This window comes from Chaetodon trifascialis, chromosome 4, assembly GCF_039877785.1.
Source record: "Chaetodon trifascialis isolate fChaTrf1 chromosome 4, fChaTrf1.hap1, whole genome shotgun sequence".
Classification (NCBI taxonomy): Eukaryota; Metazoa; Chordata; class Actinopteri; order Chaetodontiformes; family Chaetodontidae; genus Chaetodon; species Chaetodon trifascialis.
Genome location: NC_092059.1, coordinates 4510732 through 4529484, shown reverse-complemented (window position 1 = coordinate 4529484; position 18753 = coordinate 4510732). Strand labels below are relative to the sequence as shown.

General features: G+C 47.3%; 1 protein-coding gene across 1 annotated transcript in view; it reads left to right on the top strand.

The window, feature by feature from the left end:
* The first annotated feature begins 2426 nt into the window (after positions 1-2426).
* The window catches only part of wwc3 (WWC family member 3), a 30883-nt gene continuing 14556 nt past the window's right edge, over positions 2427-18753 (top strand). The window contains exons 1-5 of the mRNA XM_070961641.1: positions 2427-2690; positions 14391-14500; positions 15127-15327; positions 15710-15786; positions 17479-17558. Of these exons, the coding sequence (XP_070817742.1) occupies positions 2545-2690; positions 14391-14500; positions 15127-15327; positions 15710-15786; positions 17479-17558 (614 nt within the window). The 5' untranslated portion in view covers positions 2427-2544. The remainder of the gene's footprint in view (positions 2691-14390; positions 14501-15126; positions 15328-15709; positions 15787-17478; positions 17559-18753) is intronic.

Here is an 18753-nt window from a genome sequence, read left to right as displayed (position 1 = left end):
GCAGGGGCAGAGGCAGAGACTGAGCGGCAGGCCACAAGGGATGACATTAAATGCAGACAGGATATTGTGCATTTTTACGTAAGAAATTAACTCCCCGGCGTCCATTTTTATGCATCCTGTGCTTCCTCTGAGAGATAGAAATATCATAAATAAGCACTCAAATGGCCATGAGCCAGCTTAAAACAACACAGTCAAATTATTATTTACAAATGCCAAGCAAAGATAAGCTTCTCATAAACTGCGCTGCCTCAAGAGATGCTGCATAATGTGTAGTTTTATATCTGAGTGATTAAGATCAGAGCTCCTTTTAACAGCACTCAATACTGTCCCCAACATGTTCATCCTGTAGATTTATGGTTGAATTATCTACAGTCATAAACACAATTATTAACGTATCACAAAGATCATCTTCTTTAGGAAATCAGCCATTTATTAATCATGTAATAAAATTATGCAAGGACTCCACTGATGGTGAGAGGTATTCATGATAATAAATATATGCAGTGAAGGAAAGTGCATCACATCTTGAGGAATTTCTGATATTCGTCAGCGTGTGACGGCCGGTGTCACAGTCAGGCTCTTTGCTGCATGTGACTGAAACAGAAACAACAGTGCAGCTTATTGTGTGCTCTCATATGAACACTACACAGCTTGTGGGAAGTGATCGTAGGAGGCGATAGATCAAAGCTCTGATGTGAGATGTTTCCCGGCCATGAACGCTCACAGCGGTGCACGGCCACAAACAAACATGCAAACAGAAATGCACGGGCCCAATCCTCAGGCTGCTAATCTCCTCCTCCAAAATGCTCAGCTGACTGCACTGACGTCTTCACAAAGAGTCCACGTCTGCTCGGCTGCACACACACACACACACATGCTCTCACACACAGTCAGGTGTACTGGTGTCTGCAATGGGGGCTGGAATCACTTTAAGTACCAAACCAGGAACATTTCCTCAGTGACACACACGTGGAGAATGCACTTGGCCTGATGACAACAGAAATTTCCCCCCATACTGGAAATTCCACTTCACCCTCATGTCACACTGAATTTTAGTCAATGCAGCAGAAACCTGAAAAAACCATGTTTAATTAGTGTTGTTGGAGTTACTTCTGGTCAACACTCAATCTAAAGAATTCAAAAACTAAACCAACTCTCAGTGCAGAGGCTCACACACACATATATATGTTTATCAGCATTCATCTTTTGCATCACCTATAAATGCAATTAATTATAATTATAATATATATTATAATGTGATCTAATTCTGTTATGTGCTTTTCTTATCGTTCCTTAGTGACCTTGAGGACGAAGAACATTTTTTTTAGTTCATTTGTTTAGTTGTAGAGACTGACACTCAACACCGCTTCATCAAATTAATCTAATTTAAACTGGAAGAATAAGAAAAGACACAAACAGCATTGATAAATACTAATACACACCTCAATTCCACATGGCTGGATTAACCTGCTTGAGGTCTTTCTGAAATAATAAAAGTTTAAAAACTAGATTTTTTTTTTAAATTCAGGACACTTTCTCAAAAAGTGTCTTGTGCTTATGTCGATCCATAAGTGTTAAGAGCTTTTATATTAATTAAAGTGCAAACACACGGTGGACCTGGAGCCTTCAGGTCGCCCTGGATCTGGGCTCCCGGGGACAGCAGGAAAGTGTCCCAGTCAGCCAGGACACTAAACCAGCTTACACAACACCAGGATGCTGGAACCAGTTCACCCAGACTGAAGGAAGAAATTTGAATGTTATTAATCTGCTGTGTGGAAAAGGTGCTGCTGGTCTGCAGGTGAGCAGTGAGGGGAGACGGTGTCGTATCTCCTGGAGGCACCAGGTGGCGCTGCTGCACCGCTTTAACGAGCCTGCAGTCAATAACAAACCCAAGTTTGTCTCAGCGTCCAGGGGGAGTTGTCCGCGGATTTAAATTACAGATAAACTCGTGTAAACAGTTTATCTTTTTCTGTGAAGAGGCGTTGATTTAATTTACAAAACGCTAATTAAAGTTTAAGAAGTTTGTGTGCAGCCATGTTTCCACGGGCTGTCGTCTGAAATGTGGACTGCAGCGGTGTCGCCTCTTTTATCCGCCGACTGAATTATCGTTGAAATAAAACTTTAAAAGAGTTTCCCAAAGTTTGGTTCGACGGTAGACTTTGATTAAAGTTTTCAGCCCTGAACTTTCCCCATTGGACAGAGCAGCTCGCTCAGTCTACGTCCGACCGTTTATGCAAATGGGCTCGACCCGAATATGGACACGGAGGAATGAAATATGGTGGAGGAGGCGAACATGGAGGACCGAGGACCGTGAGAGCGCCGCGGTGCTGTTTTCTGGGGGGGTAGGAAGAAGAAACGTGGATGTACCTCCAGCAGGACGTTTTTCAGCGGACAAACCTCGGAGGAAACTTGTGTTTTTGCGTCCTTTCTTTGCGCCGATAAGCGCGTCGAGGTCGAGCTGGTTGTAATGCAGTGAAGAGCGACTTTTTTCGGGGGGATAAAAAGCAGGGCAGAGGGCTTCAGCCCTCTCACCATCCCGACGCGATGCCGTGGGTCAGCGGCGGTAAGCGGAGAGAGAGCTCGGAGCTGCCGCTGCCCGCGGGCTGGGAGGAAGCCCGGGACTACGATGGCAGAGTGTTTTTTATCGACCACAACACCCGGCAAACTTCGTGGATTGACCCCAGAGATAGGTATGCTAAAGGCCCGGGAGCACCGGGGCTGCACACACTCACACTAAGTGATTTTAATTCAACAAGTCCTCCGAACAAGAGAGCGTAAGTTACCGGAGGGGATGCCAGGGCGGCCGCGCGGAGGGCGGGGGGGTCCGACTACAAGCGAGGGCAGCTTTGTTTTTTTCGGGGGGGTGGCTGTAAATTCCCTTTAATGTGACATAAGGTTGTGGTGGATATTGTAGCTGAATCAGATTAGGTTTGGCAGCAGTTGTGCCCCCCCTCCTCTTGTAACGCCCATGGTCGCCCACCGTGCAGCAGCTCGCTTTAACGCTCCAGCAGAAATGTGTCTTTAAAGGTCTGACAGGGGAATTACAGTCAGAGCTGGTGTCACCAAACCCGAGCCCCACCAGCCCAGAGACCATCCGTCCGTGTGGCCACCTGAGGCTGGACTGGCCTGCCTCCTCTTCAGGGAGGAAGATGTCTGCCTCAGACCTCATTCACACTCATCCGCAGGCTCCACAGATTTATGACTTCCAGTGACCTGAAACATTCCTGCTTCACACACCTAACACAGCGAGCTGTTGTTACCCAGCACCCCCTTTTCATGCGAGGACACCTCGAGTCCTGCAGCGCCAGGCCCGGACCTGAGCGCCACCACGGTGCACTTATCCCAAAATGACCCATAATGTGTGTGTTTAAGTGGATTTGAGAATGGAGGCTAGTACAGCAAGAGTTCTTAAACTCCAACTCCCAGAAATCTTTGTGAAAATATGCCAGGAATGCTAGTTGGGCCACTGGGAAAGCTGCAAGGATGTGCTTTTGTGGGGACTGGGATTTCACCAACCCAGAAACAGGCTCAATCAGGCATTCAGAGCAGACTTTGTGAGATTACTGGGAATTATAGCAAGTATTTAAACTGCGCTGCATTATGAGGCCGAGGCACAAACTCACACTGCCTGACGAAAACAAGCGCGGTTGGAGTTTCCGAGCAGCGCTTTAAAGCAGCTTTTCTGCAGCTGAGACCAGCAGTGGGAATGTAGTAGCTGCGTGTAATCTAGATAAGAGAAACCTGATTTCCTCGGAGGCCCCCTCCTCCCTGCGAGCTGATGAACCATTGTTGTGCGTGAAGCTGATAGATCTTAAAGTGGTCTGCGTTTGGAGGAGAGGATCTGGGTTTTTTTTTTCTTTGCGTGACTAAAGAGTGTTTCGTTGTGGTGCCGCTCAGTGATTTACGGAGGAATGTCTCCTGTCACCACCTGATGCTGACTGTAAATCGCATCACGCTGCGGCCGTGACGCTGACTTTCTGCTAACGTGCAACAGACACAAAGAGGTGTCAGCTGTTTGGTCGGTGCCGCCGCTCCTCAGAAACGCGCTCCTCTCCCCGCAGGACGGCGGGAGCAGAGAGGCGAACGCAGCCAATGACGCGCGTGTGACAGCTGCTCTGTTCGTGCAGCGAGAGTCAAAGGCGGACGGTTTAAAGACTGCTCCGCCGCATGTTGTTGTAGACCTTCATCATCATGAGTTACCGCCTCTCACCGAGCGTGAAGCGCCGCTGACTGAGCGAGCGAACGAGCCAGAGATTGAGAAACGAATCGCGATGAGATTCTTGAGATGCTTGACGTGGATCGAGCCGTAGGAGGTGATGTGATGTTGTTATTGTTTGACAGCTTAATCAGATTTGGTGTGCTCATACCTTTTGGCTGATATTAACTTTTCATAACTGGTCTGCTCATATTTCTCAAGAAGTCAGCCAGCAGAGCCCCGTTTCCTCGTTTTATTCAGCTCATCAGGTGGTTTCATTTGAACATTTTCTAGATTATTTTGTCCATGAAGTGTCAGAAATGGTGAGAAATGCCTTGTTTTTTTTTCTGAGTAACAGTCCAAAAAATAAAGAAGTTAAATTTCTGATCATATAAGAAAACCAGCAGATGTTCACTTCAGAGGAGCTGCAGAAAGTGACTGCTTAAAAACTGATGATTCATTGATTTCTTTTCTGTCAGTTAATGGACTGACTGCTTCAGCTTCAGTGACCTCTGATGGCTGGCAGTCGGATCTTCTGCTGTGGATCAGGTGGAAATGCTTTCCACTCAGAGGGCTCAGTGTTTGTTGGACCTCGGCTGTTTGTGTCGCAGACTGACGTAACGGATGTGAAGTTTAAGGGAATGAAAGTCGCCTCATTCAGCAGAGATCAAACTCCACATTCTGGCCACAATGTGTTTGATCTGTGTTTGAAGGGCAGCAAAGGCCTCAGGGGCTTCTCTTAACTCATGACGCTCGGACCCACAAAAGCTCAGTATGACACTTTGTGTGAACACCTTGTGCAGCAGGTACTGTGATCCGGCCCGGCGCACAGCTCGCAGCTACCGTCGTCCGATGAGCTCGAGCCTGGAGTCTGCTGACCCGCGGAGAGGCGCGTCAGCAGCGAGTTCTCGCCTAATCTCTGAAACACAAGAGCCATTGAGCTCAGACATAATTGTCAATGATGATCATGATGGGCTGCGACGGCGCGGCGCATCAGCAGGAGTTCAGGTCTGCTCCCCCTGCTGCGCTGGATGTCTGCGGGCTTGCGGGAGGGAGGCCGGACGGAGCTGCGTGGGTTAGATGGCGGCGTGTAGTGAAAAATTGGATTTGTGTGTGAACGCGGTGCGCACACACCTGGGAAACGTCTGTCAGCACGTGGCCTGCAGAGGAGCGAACTCTGCTGTGACGTGACCTCACCTCCGAGCGCAAACCTGCAAACCGCATCCCTCGCCGCGTTCGAGGACGGCGGACGCCTCGAGCGGCTCGGGGCGGCCCCGCCAGCTCCCGCAGATAAGCCCACAGTTCTGTGGGGCTTTTTTGTCGCTGAGGAATGAGCGTTATGTCAGGCATGCCTACACTAATGCCCGGGGGCTCTGCTCGCTCGCGGCCCCAGACAAAGCAGCAGAACAGAGGCAGTTCCCACGTGTCTGCCTCCTCCTCTCCATCCTGGGCCCTGTAGGCCTCCGTTATTAGCTCTGTTATGCAACAGCCATGGCCGGCCTGCCGCTCGGCAAAGGGAGGCCTTTATACTTGGTCACAAAGCACACCAAATTCAATTATTCTGGAAAGGGTGAGCTGTGTTTCCAGCACCGAAAGGTTATTCACATGCGCTGAACCCCGCTGTTATTTTGCTTCCCCCAGTGTTTTCATTATGATGGCTCTTTTTTGTCTTTTGGTCGGGAGGGGGGAGGAGGTGACGAACATGCCATTGCTTGATCCGGTGTCATTTAGCTTTCTGTGTTTTCTGTGTTCTTCTTCACACATCATGTGTGACAGGCGTTCCTCCCTTTGATGCTCTGCTTTCCCAACTATTGTTGATTTACAATAATAAAGCACTTATCATTGATCAGGTATTGCTTTGCATCAGTTCCCAGGCTGCTCGTCGACCCCCCCCCCCCCCCCCCCCCAAGCAGCCACATTCAGCTGTCGCTTGCTGGTGTTTTTATGTGTATATTGTGAAGAGTGCTACCTAAACAGGACATGCCAAACTCAGTGGACCAACCTCGAGCTCTGGGCCACCATTGTTTTTTTTCCTTCCACACATCTGCACAATTCTCATTCAAAAACAAAGAAAAATGGCGCTGCGGCACTCGCTCTGCCCTTTTGTCGTGTGCGTTTCTGTGCATCACACACGTCTTTTTGCTGTAATTCAGCAGCTTTTCATTTGTTCGTAGTTTAGTGTGCTCACGCTTCAATGAGAACCTGCTTTAATTCACTCTAACACCTTCTGTTTGGCTTTTATATTCAGTGTATAAAACTACAAACCTTCAACACATCGTTCATTGTTATGCAGCTGTGTTCAGTTGTGGGTTCTTCTCAGGATGTGTTGCATTAATGAACACTTAAAAATGTCTTTATATCTGCTTGCATTGTAGTGTGTTTGTGGCTTTCGGGGAATTTGCATACTCACTTTCTTGCAGGCTGATGAGATAATTGATCGTTCTCATGTTTGTAGGTATGAAGGTACTGATGCTAAGATCAGGGTTAGGGCTAGCTTAGCTTAGCTTGCAAAGACTCCAAACAGCCAGCCTGTCCAAAGGTAACCAGATCCACCTGCCGGCACCTCTAAAGCTCACTAATGAACATTTGTTATCTCATTTGTTTAATTAGTGTAAAAACCGAAGTGTGAAAACGAGTTTGAGGTTTCGTATATTTCTTGGCTGACTTTCTCGAGTCTAAAAAAACAGTGAGGGATTTGTTCTTGAAGGTACCAGTGAGACAATATCCAGCCACAGTAACAGATTAATGTGTTAAAAGTTGTATCAGACACCAAACCTGTGCACAAAGACAGCGGTTAATAGTCCTCAGACTGAGGAAATATGCTGCTGCAGCAAAAGTTGAACCAGGCTCAACTTTGTGTTTTCTTTTTGCCGGAGCCCCCTGCATCGACACCCCTGCTGGGCTGCGGTTTGTCCTGCTGGACAGAGCCAGGGTGGCTGTTTCTGGTCCTGTTTATGCTAAATGAATCTGATTGTCGGCCGTCTTTAGCCTCATATTTACCTCACAGACACGAGAGCTCCCCATAAGAAGGTGAAGAAGTACGTTTCCCCAAACTGTTCCTTTGAAATCAAGTGTTCTCTCTCTTTGAGAGACTTGAATACTTTGAACCTCAATTCAACCTATGAAGCAGAAATTGTCTTTATAAAGAGAAGATGCTCGTTACTGTGAAAATTGAGGCAAACTGCAGGCATCTATATTAAAATGCTCATGGTCTGGATGCTGCGCTGGTCCCTCACAGCGACCGTGTGAGTGGAGGAGCCGCTTCTGCATTCGAGCAGATGTAACGACGGCTTCCTTTGGCCTTTGACTGATTTTATATTTAAGAAACAGCACTTCTGTCGGGCTGGTCCTTCCAGCCCGGGCGGCTCCTCTCTCCCTCTCGTGTCCAGACGCTGTCTAAATGTGTTCGGAGACAGAGACGTCGGTCTACTTATAGGAGACCTATTTCTATAAGATTCAACACATAATGGGAGAAGCGGGTGTCCGTCTGTCCGTCAGCTGCTTCAGGCCTCGCTGTGAAATGCGGCACCGGGCCCTCAGAGAGGCAGGACATAAATGACATTCCTCCCAAAGTTGTTTTCACATTTCTTTCTTAACACAGAAAGGAATTTGTAGACCAACAACACTTGCGGCCTTTTCTTTTTTTCTTGCAGACGGTGTCGATCGCCGCTGCAGAGAAGAGCTCAGCATGAGAATGAAAGCAGGTGGTATTCGTGGTGCATATCGGGGTTAAAATGGGAACACGCAGAATCGTCTCTTATCAGCTCTCGCCCGTCTACGACGCCGCATTTGCTGTTTTTCCGATCACATAAGCAATGCTTGTCCTCCAGAGGTCAAACCTCGATTCTTATTTGTAGACCTCAGCAGCTGGCTCACTGGGACGATGACAGACTTTCAGTTGTTGGACCAGTTTGTCCATGTCATTTCTTTTTGAGGCGTGCTGCTCGTTAATAGTCCTGCTGTGGTCGACTCTGAATGTTTTATCACACTCGAGTTTGCTTTATTTGTACAGTGAACATCACACAATTAGGGCTGCGACGATAAAGCATGACGGCGGCGCCGCAGCCACCGCAGGGTCGAGCTCGTCACGGTCAGAGTTACGGGAGCGCACGTGGCGTGTGATGTGAAATGTAACAGACACAACAATCATGCATCAAGTGTCATCACTGTCCTCCATCTTTGTTCAAAGGCACACAGAGGATTTTCTTTGTGTCAGGGCTCGAGTATCTACAGATGACGTTCACTTGAACATGTAACACACAGACATAAAGGATTGCAGGTGCTCATCGTGAACACGCTTAACGCTGATGATGAACCAGTACAGTCCAGTGCAGCTGATGCTAGCTGGCCGACATGATTCAGTTCGTACATGCTGTCCCTCACGTCGATTAAAATGTCTTCTATCCACGTCTCCGTTCGCTCACAGCAGCTCCACCTCTGATACCGTATGGCTTTGGGTCCTTTCAGTAACTCATGAGCCCACCCGGATCCTGGTCCTGGTTTCTGCCTGTTAAAGGAGAGTTTTTCCTTGCCTCTGTGGCCACTTGCTTGCTCATGGTGGGATTTGTTGGGTAAATTTTGTAAAGAACAGTCAAAACCTGCTGAGATAACCTCTGTTATAACGTAAATAAATTAGCAGCGAGTGTGTTTTATGATCGTTGAACAACGCTCGCCAGCAATTAGCATAGGCTAACTTAACCGACTCCCCTCCTTTAAGCCCACGCTTTGGCGAGGCTTTGGTGGTAAACCGCTAAACCACAGGGATGCGTAGCTTCCCGTCGCAGCCCTAAACAAAACGAAGCCTCGGTGTCAAAAACTCGTCCCCCGTGCACTCCAACGCTGAGCAGACTGCGCTGAGCTATGAGCTAAATTAACACATTTGGTGGAGCGATCAACGACGGGCTGCTTAATTTAATATGAACCGAGTGAACCGTGTGAGAGACACCCGCAGCAGGAGACCCTTTGAGCTTCGTTAGCTGTTCAAAAACATGTGGCTGTTGTGGTCAAGCTGAAGGATGGTAACTCAAATCAAACCCAGCGTCTTTGGCTCCACAATAAAATATAACAAGGAATTTGATGCTCTGAGCGAAGCAGTCTGCCGGTTGGCACGCCCCAATTTGCACATTGTTGTAGCAGAGAAACAAAGGTTGAAGAGCTGGTGGGGACGACCAGACCAGACGAGGTCCAGCGGCCCAGACTCCAGTTTCACATGCCTTTCCCGTGCAGCAGCCCGTCGCCAGGCAAAGGCGGGTTGCTGCAGATAGAAATATCCTCTGGGACGACCCAGGATGGCGCAGATTATTCTAGAATTAGCAAATGTCTTTGACAACTAAATATATTTTGCTGGGAAGTTGTGAGACGTGGACGGGCCCTGCAGCATTTCATTCCTCCACAGCTGAACATGCCTGTCGTTCTGTTTTTTCTATTCCAGATATCTGTCTCATTTTCTGTTTCCTGTCAGACTGAAAGACGATCCTGGAGAATGCCACTGTCAGCTTTGGTCCTTATTGATAACTCATGTTTTCATTGCAAATTATATACGCGGCACATCAGTTTCACTATGCTGCTGTGCTGTTTTTGTGTATTTTTAGGTCGTCAAAGCTTCTATTGATTCCAGTCTGATTTAAAAACTGTACTGCAAAAACTGCAACCAAGTTTGAGAGTAAAAGCTGCTAGCGGCTCCGCGAGGCTGCAATTTGAGCTAAATGCTAACATGCTAACAGTGTCAATTGTATCATATCGATGCTAAGCATGTTTCCAGTGGAGTTAGCATGCTAACGTGCTAATTAGTGCTGGACAAAAGTGCAGATGGATGAAGTCTGTGGGATTCGTCCTCTGGGGGCCGTGAACGTCTGTCCAGAATTTCATGGTGATCTGTCCAATAACTGTTTAGGTGTTTCAGCCATGCTGCTAAAACAGCTAAAAATCACTGCCCTCACCTGCTGTGGAGGTGCAGTAATCCTCCAGGAGCTCTATGATAATCCTTCAGTAATATAGTTATTACAGAAATCTGTGTTTTGCTGTACATACCGGGCCGGGCCGGGCCGTGCCAGGCCTGTGTTGACCTCTGTTAGGTAATCCGTGTTGTTGACAGATCCGCAGTGTCAGCAAACAGGGGTTCACCCGGGGTCACTGTGTCAGCCTGACGGGGAGTGACACGCTTATTTTTCTCCCGCAGCTCGTCTGACTCGGCGGGGAAAGAGCTGATTTATAGAAATGATAGTGAAGGTGTGTCAGCGCCTTGTGGGTTCGCGATCCTCGCCTCCGTGTTCGCCGTCAGGACGTGCGTCCTCTGTGCTGCGTGGTGGCGGTCGCTGAGCCTCCTGAGACTGAGACTCGGAAACACAGAGGCCGCTGTCACAAGACTGCGTAACAAACCAGACATTCAGATCTGCGAGAGGAGGACATGTTTTTCCCTCCGTCTCCCTCTCAGGGGAGGTCGAAGGGCAGCTCAGGACCGAACTCCCTCTGACGTCACGCCGCTTCCCATCCTCCCCCGCTCTTTACGACCATTTTGACAGCCACGGTCCATCAGACCCGCTGCCCGGCTCTGATACGGCTCCTGATCCCTCCTCTGCCCTGTCTGAGTGGTTTTTAAGTATTTACAAGTGCAGTTAGCGTCTCGACGTTTGTTTGCCTTGAACAAACAGTGAAAGCAGGAGCAGGTGGGGTGTGCGCTCCTGTTTGCTTTGTCCTTGTTCACCGGAGTGTGTGTGCGCTCATTTAAGCTTGTCTAGACAGCCCGATTTCTGTGAATACGCAGGTCTTTATCGCGCTTATCTGTGCTTTTCTACCGAGCAGGGGTGGATGATGAGCAGCTGAAACAATGAGGCAGTTAATTGATTTATCCAGCGGTTCCCAAGCTGAGGTCGAGACCCCTGCCCCCACTTCCCCTAAGGGGGTCACAAGATGGATCTCAGGGGTTAGGAAATGATCAGCGAGTTAAGGAAGAACAAGGAAAGCAGTTATGAGCACTGTGTATGTAAAATCACTGAATCGCTTCTGGCGCCTGAAGTGATTCATATTAAACCATGAGAAGCGCTCAGATTGAAGGCATCGCCAGCTGTTTTGACAATCAGGTAATTGTTGAGGTCATTTTCCGAGCAGAGATGTCAAACATTTTGTGGTTCCAGCTCCTCCGCTGCGACGATTCGCTGCTGTTCTTTGTGTGATATCGATGGAACTCGAGCATCCGAGTTTTGGGCCGTTGGTCGGACGCGGCAAGGCTTTTGAAGACGTCACTTCTGACGCTCTCTGTAAGTGTTTCGCCATTTTGTGATATTTAAAAGACCAAACAATGAACTGATTAATTGAGAAAGCAGTTGCTAGTCGCTGTCTCACCTTAGCGTTGGTCTTACTCTCAGGACGTTACCTCCTGTATACATTCATGTTCATCATGTAAAATGTAAAATCAAAAAAATCTATCTGTAAGTATTTGAGATGTAATTCTGAGTCACCTCATCTTTAAGTTGTGCACTTTAATGAAGAAGTATATGAAGAAATAACAATGACTCCTGCATGCAAAGCTGCACATCAGTGACAAAACCTGCAGAATTCAACCAAAAATGAGTGAAACATGAAGGGAGTTCACTGAGTTTGAGGCATTTGAAGCTTGCTTTCAGTACGTGCAGACAGCAGTGATGTGCCTCATTTTATCAGTGTATTAGAGCACGCTGGAGGGACTGAGGGTATGACGTGCAGCTTTTATCTTATTTATGTCACGAAAAATGCTTTGAGAAGACGCGCTCTGTGTTTCCTGCTAACGTGAATCAGCGGCATGTGTCTCGCTGCTGGTGGCCTTTGACCTGAAAACCACGTCGCTGCAGCCAAACTGAAGTTAAGATGGAGTTTGTCCCGAGCTGCCGCCTCTCTCTCCTGAGGAATGTGGAGCAGAATGCCTCGGCTACTCTCTCCGGGCCGTCCCTTCATTGTGTGCATACCTCGCCAGACTCGGGCCTCGTGCGCGCTCTGCACTGTGAGCATGCTGCGGTGGAAGGGGTCACTGCCGCCGGACCCCCCCCCCCCCCCCTTTGTCCATGCTGATTGATGGTGATCAGACAGTTACTGCATGTGCTGCTGTCATCAGACGTCTCGCTGATATGTGTAGATTAGTGGGGTTAGTTTTCTATCAGCCTGATGTCATTACCTCTGTGTGTGTGTGTGTGTGTGTGTGTGTGTGTGTGTGTGTGTGTGTGTGGCTTCGGCTTCATTTCACAGCAGATTCCTGTTCAGAAATCTAAAAAAGATGCATGTAGGCGAACCCATCAATAAGTGTGTATTGACTCCTTTTTTCACGATGTAAGCTAAATAAGGCAGCTGAAGTGGACATTTTCATGTTTATTTTTCATTTATTTACGAACAACCCTGATTCCAAAATAGTGAAAAACATAAATAAAACAGAATTCAGTCATTTGTAAACAAACTGTGTTTACTGACAGCAGTTTACTGAAGTGTCCCTGAGCTCATGTCGTAATCTCCTTTAAACAATCATGTGTTCACAAAGTGGTGAACCTCGCTCCGACCTCTATGAACGACTGAGCCTTTCCAGGAAGCCCCTTTCATACCCAATCATGATACCATCACCTGTTACCAATCGACCTGTTTACCTGTGGATTGTTCCAAACAGGTGTTTTTGGAGCGTTCCGCATCTTTGCAGTCTGTGAAACGTGTTGCTGCATCAGATTCAGAATAAGCAGATATTTACAGAAATCAGTGAATGTATGAAGAGGAGCTGCTGAATTTACAATTTCATACAATTTACAATACTACTACTACTAATAATAAACAATACTTTCATAATATAGCTTCACCACACCAAACTATGAATTCCACCAGAGCCAAAGCAGCATCTGCTACACACTAAGCTAGGCTAGTTAGCTTTTTAGCACTGCAAGTTCAGCGAATCTTTCTCCATGACTGGGTTTACCCACTGCTGTATTTATGCGAGATAACAAATTAAATAACCAAGATGTGGCTTCGTATTAATTGCAGGTAAAACCTACAGGGGAAAATAAATACTGTAAGTTTAGCTTTAGCTTTAGGAGGCTAGCTGTTGCTAACTTCAGCAGAACTTGTCTCTCTGGCTTTAGTTGTGCCGCTGACTGTTTGTTTTTTAGCTGTGTTTTGTTGGAACTGCAGATTTAACTTTATTTGTTTATATATATGTCAAAAAGTTTCTGGTCTTCACTGCATTTTGAGTATTTCTGGCTTTGTGGAGCCGTGTTAGCCAGCAGGCTGTGACGTTTGTGTCTGCGTGCAATCATCAAGGTTTTCCACTTTATTAAGACTGAACATCTGAGACAAAGTTGTCTTCTCTGCTGACTGCCTGGACTGATCTGCTCCATCCCCAAGGGGCCCTGAACTCAACACCTTTGTAAGCTTGTAAAACTCTCAAACTTGTAAATCTGACAATCACACACAGATAAAACTCGGCCTCTGTTGATGAATCTGTAGCATCCTTCTTCTTTTTGTTTGTACGATAGTTGAAAGTGTTTTTTTTTTTTTTTTGCTGACGCAATTTAATAAAGTAATCCTATGACTATGTCACAGGAAATCATTCATTCTGTTCAAACGAGGGAAACCTGAGAGTCGTGTCCCTTCATCGCCCAGTCAAGCAGTTAGACAGAAGAAATTACTCTGAGATTTTGGGATTGACCAACACAAGTCATTTAAGCCAATCACAGAAACGCATAAACATTCATTACCTGCATGTATTCATACTTTAAAACCTCATTGTTTTTGTGTGCGCTGTGAGACAAAAGCTGTGTTGGATTATGTCCTGCGACCAGATTTTGAAATGATCACTCTGGATAATTGGCTTCTCTCCGTGATAATAATATGTATCTCAAAACTTACACGGGAGGCTGAGCTACGGCTCTGGTCGAGCAGGACTGGTACAGTTTCAATGCTGAGGGTCGGGCTGCTGCGGGAGAGAATATTCTTTAGAATGATTGTTGACTTTTTGCCTCTTTCCCCTCGATTAACACTGAAAACTGCCTTTATAAACACCATAAATGGAGCGCAGCACCCTGCAGGCCAGTTAACGCTAACAGGGAAAATTGCATAATGTGGGAGATCAGGTTTCTGTGGAGCTGAGAGTGAAATAGATGCTGTCGATGTTATTATTCCTTAAGCTGATTGTAAAGTGCATTCCTTGGGGTTACAGTGGCGCTGAATACATTTTAAATCATTTCAGGATCACCAAACCGCTGACGTTTGCCGACTGTGTTGGAGATGAACTGCCTCTTGGGTGGGAGGAAGTTTATGACCAGCAAGTGGGAGTTTACTACATCGACCACATCAACAGTGAGTACATCCCTGTCGTCTCCGAGTGCTGGAATTGAGTGAATAAAAGGAAAAAAATACATCAACACAGATTTTTACTGTTTTCATGAGCCAGCGTATCTGAATCGCGACGCAGACACACAAGTTATTTTTCTGTTAACTGTTGTTAACATTGCGAGATTCGGCGTTTGGCCCTTGAGGAATGAGTGCCATGTATCTTAAAGTCCAGTAGGTGGTGATAGAGTTCAGTCGTGAGAAAACATAACCAATAGTAGAAATACGATCGTATCTCAACCCACAGTCGCAGGTGCGAATAATAAGAGGTAGCATTACATGTAGCTTCTCAAACTTCATGGAGCTTTCGGTGGTTTCATGGGAGACCCGGTGCAGCTGTAGCCTCGCGTTTTTCTCAGACTAAGTTGTTGCTATGAAAACGTAAATACGCACATATCATGCAACTGATTATTCTTTTACTCACATCCAAATGTGAATTGTCTGCAGTGAACTCCACCAGAGATATGGAGTGTTTGATTATTACGCTTCACGAGAACAAACAGTAACATCGACGTGAAGTTTGGACCAATGCCGCCGCTCCCATCACCCTTCCGGTTTGCTCATTGGTCACTTCTGTTGTGTCCTGTCCTCAGAAACCACCCAGATTGAGAACCCGCGGACTCAATGGCGACAGGAGCAGGAGCGCATGCTGAAGGAGTACCTTGTGGTGGCCCAGGAGGCCCTCAAAGCCAAGAAGGAGATGTACCTGGTCAAGCAGCAGCGTCTGGAGCTGGCTCAGCAGGAAATGTTGCTCTTCCACGAGCTCTCGGAGGACAATCGCTCCATCACCAGCAGTAAGACACTAACGTCCAGCTGTCTCTCATGATCGTAACAATATACGCGAGCGTACGAGGAAAGAAAGGATTATAGGATGAGACAAGTGTGAACTGGAAGGCTATATTGTTGATGTCCCTTCAGGAACTGGTGGGGGTGCAGATCTATAGAAAATCTTCCAAATCCCCATTCCTGGTTCACCCCACCCTTCCTTTTATCCACCTACACCCGGTTCACCCCCAGACTCCAGCCAGCTGTCACACACAAAGCGTCCACAGCGAGCGAAGGCTGGGAGACGACACCGGATCCCCCTCGACTCCCAGTATCACCAGTTAACTTTAAAATCATTGCTCTCACCTCACCGCTGATCCCTCTCTGCCTTTTGTTTTTCTGTCTTCACAGCGCTCTCCGGCTCGTCCTCAAACGCGAAATACGACCCCGACCAAATCAAAGTGGAAATAGCTTGTAGACGAGAGCGGGTAAGTCATTATCGGAGGAGAACAATGGGCTGCAGCGAGGGGCCCTTTTGGGTAGAAAAGGGGGCTGGGGTGTGGCCCCTACAGGATACTGTGGCTCTGGCCCGGGGCCTCGAGAGGATGAGGATGAGATCATCATCAAAGGGTCAGGCAGAGGCTAGGTCACTGACTCATACGGCCAAGTCGGACATTTCTCTGAGATCAGTCACACGGGTGAGGGCGTTTCTGGATCAGAGACGCTGACACTGAAAAGATGAGTAGGACCTAATTTTAAGGTCACAATGGAAATCACAGACAAAGTTCAAAGACGTTTTTCAGGACTCTATATTTTGTCGTCCAGTTCCTCAATATTCATTCTTTATTGATGTGTCATTCACAGGCAACGCCCACAAATCAGCATTATTAATGTGAAGTAGCCACTGAAGCCCAGAGCTGTCAAAGTGATTCAAGGCCTGTCATGTTTCCAATAAAAATCACCGCTCATCAGTTTTATTTCCGTAAATGTCAGGCTAATCTTTGGGAAATGTTGTTAGTTTTAGGCCTGGCTGATGTGGCTGAAATCATCGTGATGTTCAGGGTCTCCAGAGGACGAATTACAAGAACTTTGATCCTCTGAAATTTTGATAATTGCACCAAATGAAACATCCGTTTGTTTTGGTTCATGACCAGCTGTACTTGCATTTAGGGCTAATTGGCAAGAGCTAGCATGCTAACATGCTAAACTGTGACCATGGCAGATGTTACCCAAAGTTTTGTCATTGTGCGCATGTTAGCGTGCTAATGTTAGCATTTATCTGAAAGCCTCACAGAGCTGCTAACATAGCTGTAAACTCTCAGTATGTTCCTGTTTTACTGATAGTGACAAACAATCCATCATAATATGTCAGAGACTAATTTCAGACCTTCTGAATTATTATTTAGATTATTATTTATTTCCCACAATGCAACTGGGCTGCATCTTCATCAGACCTTCCCTGCCTGCTAAATGAATGCCACACTCTCAGTTTCTAACAGGAGCTTTTTGCTTAAACATTTGTTGTCTCAAAGGCCACCCTGGTGACATCATCAGGGTTATTTTCAGTGACTGTAAATAAAGATGGCCGACACGTCTCCTCTTCCTCTCACTGTACAAAACTGAATTTGTCTCTGGAGCCAGAATCTGTGCAGTAGGGATGGGGGCGTGGTATTGAGCTCCCGAGCGATTCAATCACTGGTTAGTGTTAGCCATCAATCATCCGCTAACACGGAGGGGGCGGGATTTATGACATGTGCTGCAGCCAGCCAGCAGGGGGCGATCGAGAGGAGCTGTCATGTCGTCCAGCTTTATATACGGTCATTAGTTATTTTCTCAACCTGCAGATATTTTCTCCCTGAGCCTCCTCAGTCTGAATCAGACGTCCTGTGACGAGTTAACTCCACTGGATGTGTAAAATCGATGGAGTACCTCTTTAACGCAGATATACAACGACGCTGAGTCAATACAGGCTGCAGTCACACACTCACACACCTTCTCCAGCAGTGACAGCCTCAGTGTACGAACCGCTGTGCGTGTGCACGTACACACACACACACGCAAACACAGCACAGCATTCCTGCATGCGAACACTCATGACTAAGCAGTTTTGGCCGGCGGTGGTGGTGAGAGAAGCCCATTGTGTGCCACGGTAACCCCCCTGCTCGGCCTTGTCTCCGCAGCTCTCCAGACTGAAGCAGGAGCTGGCCCAGGTGAAGCAGGAGCTGCAGTATAAGGAAATGGGAGTGGAGACCCTGCAGGAGTGAGTGTTCCTCTGCCTCCGTGTCCCAGGCCCACCCTTCCTCCCACGGCCGCCCTTCTCCTTCCTACAACCCTCGGCCCCGCTGCCCCCCACCCAGCTGCCTTTTCCCTTTCTCATCCTCTCCCACCCTCGGCGTCGGGTCTTGTCCTCTATCTTCACTCAAACTGTCCTCCTCTGCTCCCTCTCCTTTTCCTGTCCTCATGTCTCCTTGTGTTCAGACAGAGTATTTCATGTAGTATTTCATATTTAGGATAATATTTCACTCGACTTTCTAAAGATTTGGAGCAAAAAGACCTTTGACCTGTGTAGAAAAAGAGAGTTTTCAGGGAATAATGAGGAGAGACTCTTCTTCTCTAGCTTGTATTTTAGAGGCAGTTTCCCGTTTTCCTTTAGTTTGTGTTGCTCTTTAAACGCATACACATAGTCTTTTGTGCTGGAAACATTTCTGAGCGGTTCCAAATTTCATGTTAGAATCAGAAGCTCCACCTCTCTGAGGAAAAAAAAGGAAAGCAGAGCGTTTGAGAAAAGGCAAATGGAGGGAGTTTTTGATGGAAAAGGGGACTCCACCTCAGGAAGAGGATGCACCAGTGGAGTGCAGGGAGCCAAGGCTCAGCCTGGAGAGGAAGTCGCTCCATGGAGAGGGGAGGGGAGGAGGGGGAGGTGTGGGCTGGAGAGCAAGTTTTAAAAACAGAGAGATATCTGGCAGCAAATTCCTCAGCACTTCCTGAGTCCTGGCAAAGAGTCCCTTATCTCTTAGATAATACACAACTCGAGTGATTCCCAGAATAGTCAGGAGAATACACAGCTTGCAGAAAACATGGACGCATCCTCCCTTTGAGTTTTTTACGTGTGTGTGTGTGTGTGTGTGTGTGTGTGTGTGTGTGTGTGTGTGTGTGTGTGTGTGTGTGTGTGTGTGTGTGTGTGTGTGTGTGTGTGTGTGTGTGTGTGTGTGTGTGTGTGTGTGTGTGTGTGCGTGCACGTCCTATTGTTTCTTCTGGGTCGGTTTTTGCCCAGCAGGGTGAGGCCAGGAGGGACCCTAGGGCTGTTGTTTTCCAATCTCAGCTGCTGTCAGCAATACAGCTAATTGTCCTCCACACCATGTCGCTTCAAATGAAGCACACAAACAGCTTCTGGCTGCCCCCCCCCCACCCCCCACCCCCCCACTGGTCATTTTATCATCTTTTAAAGAGTTTGT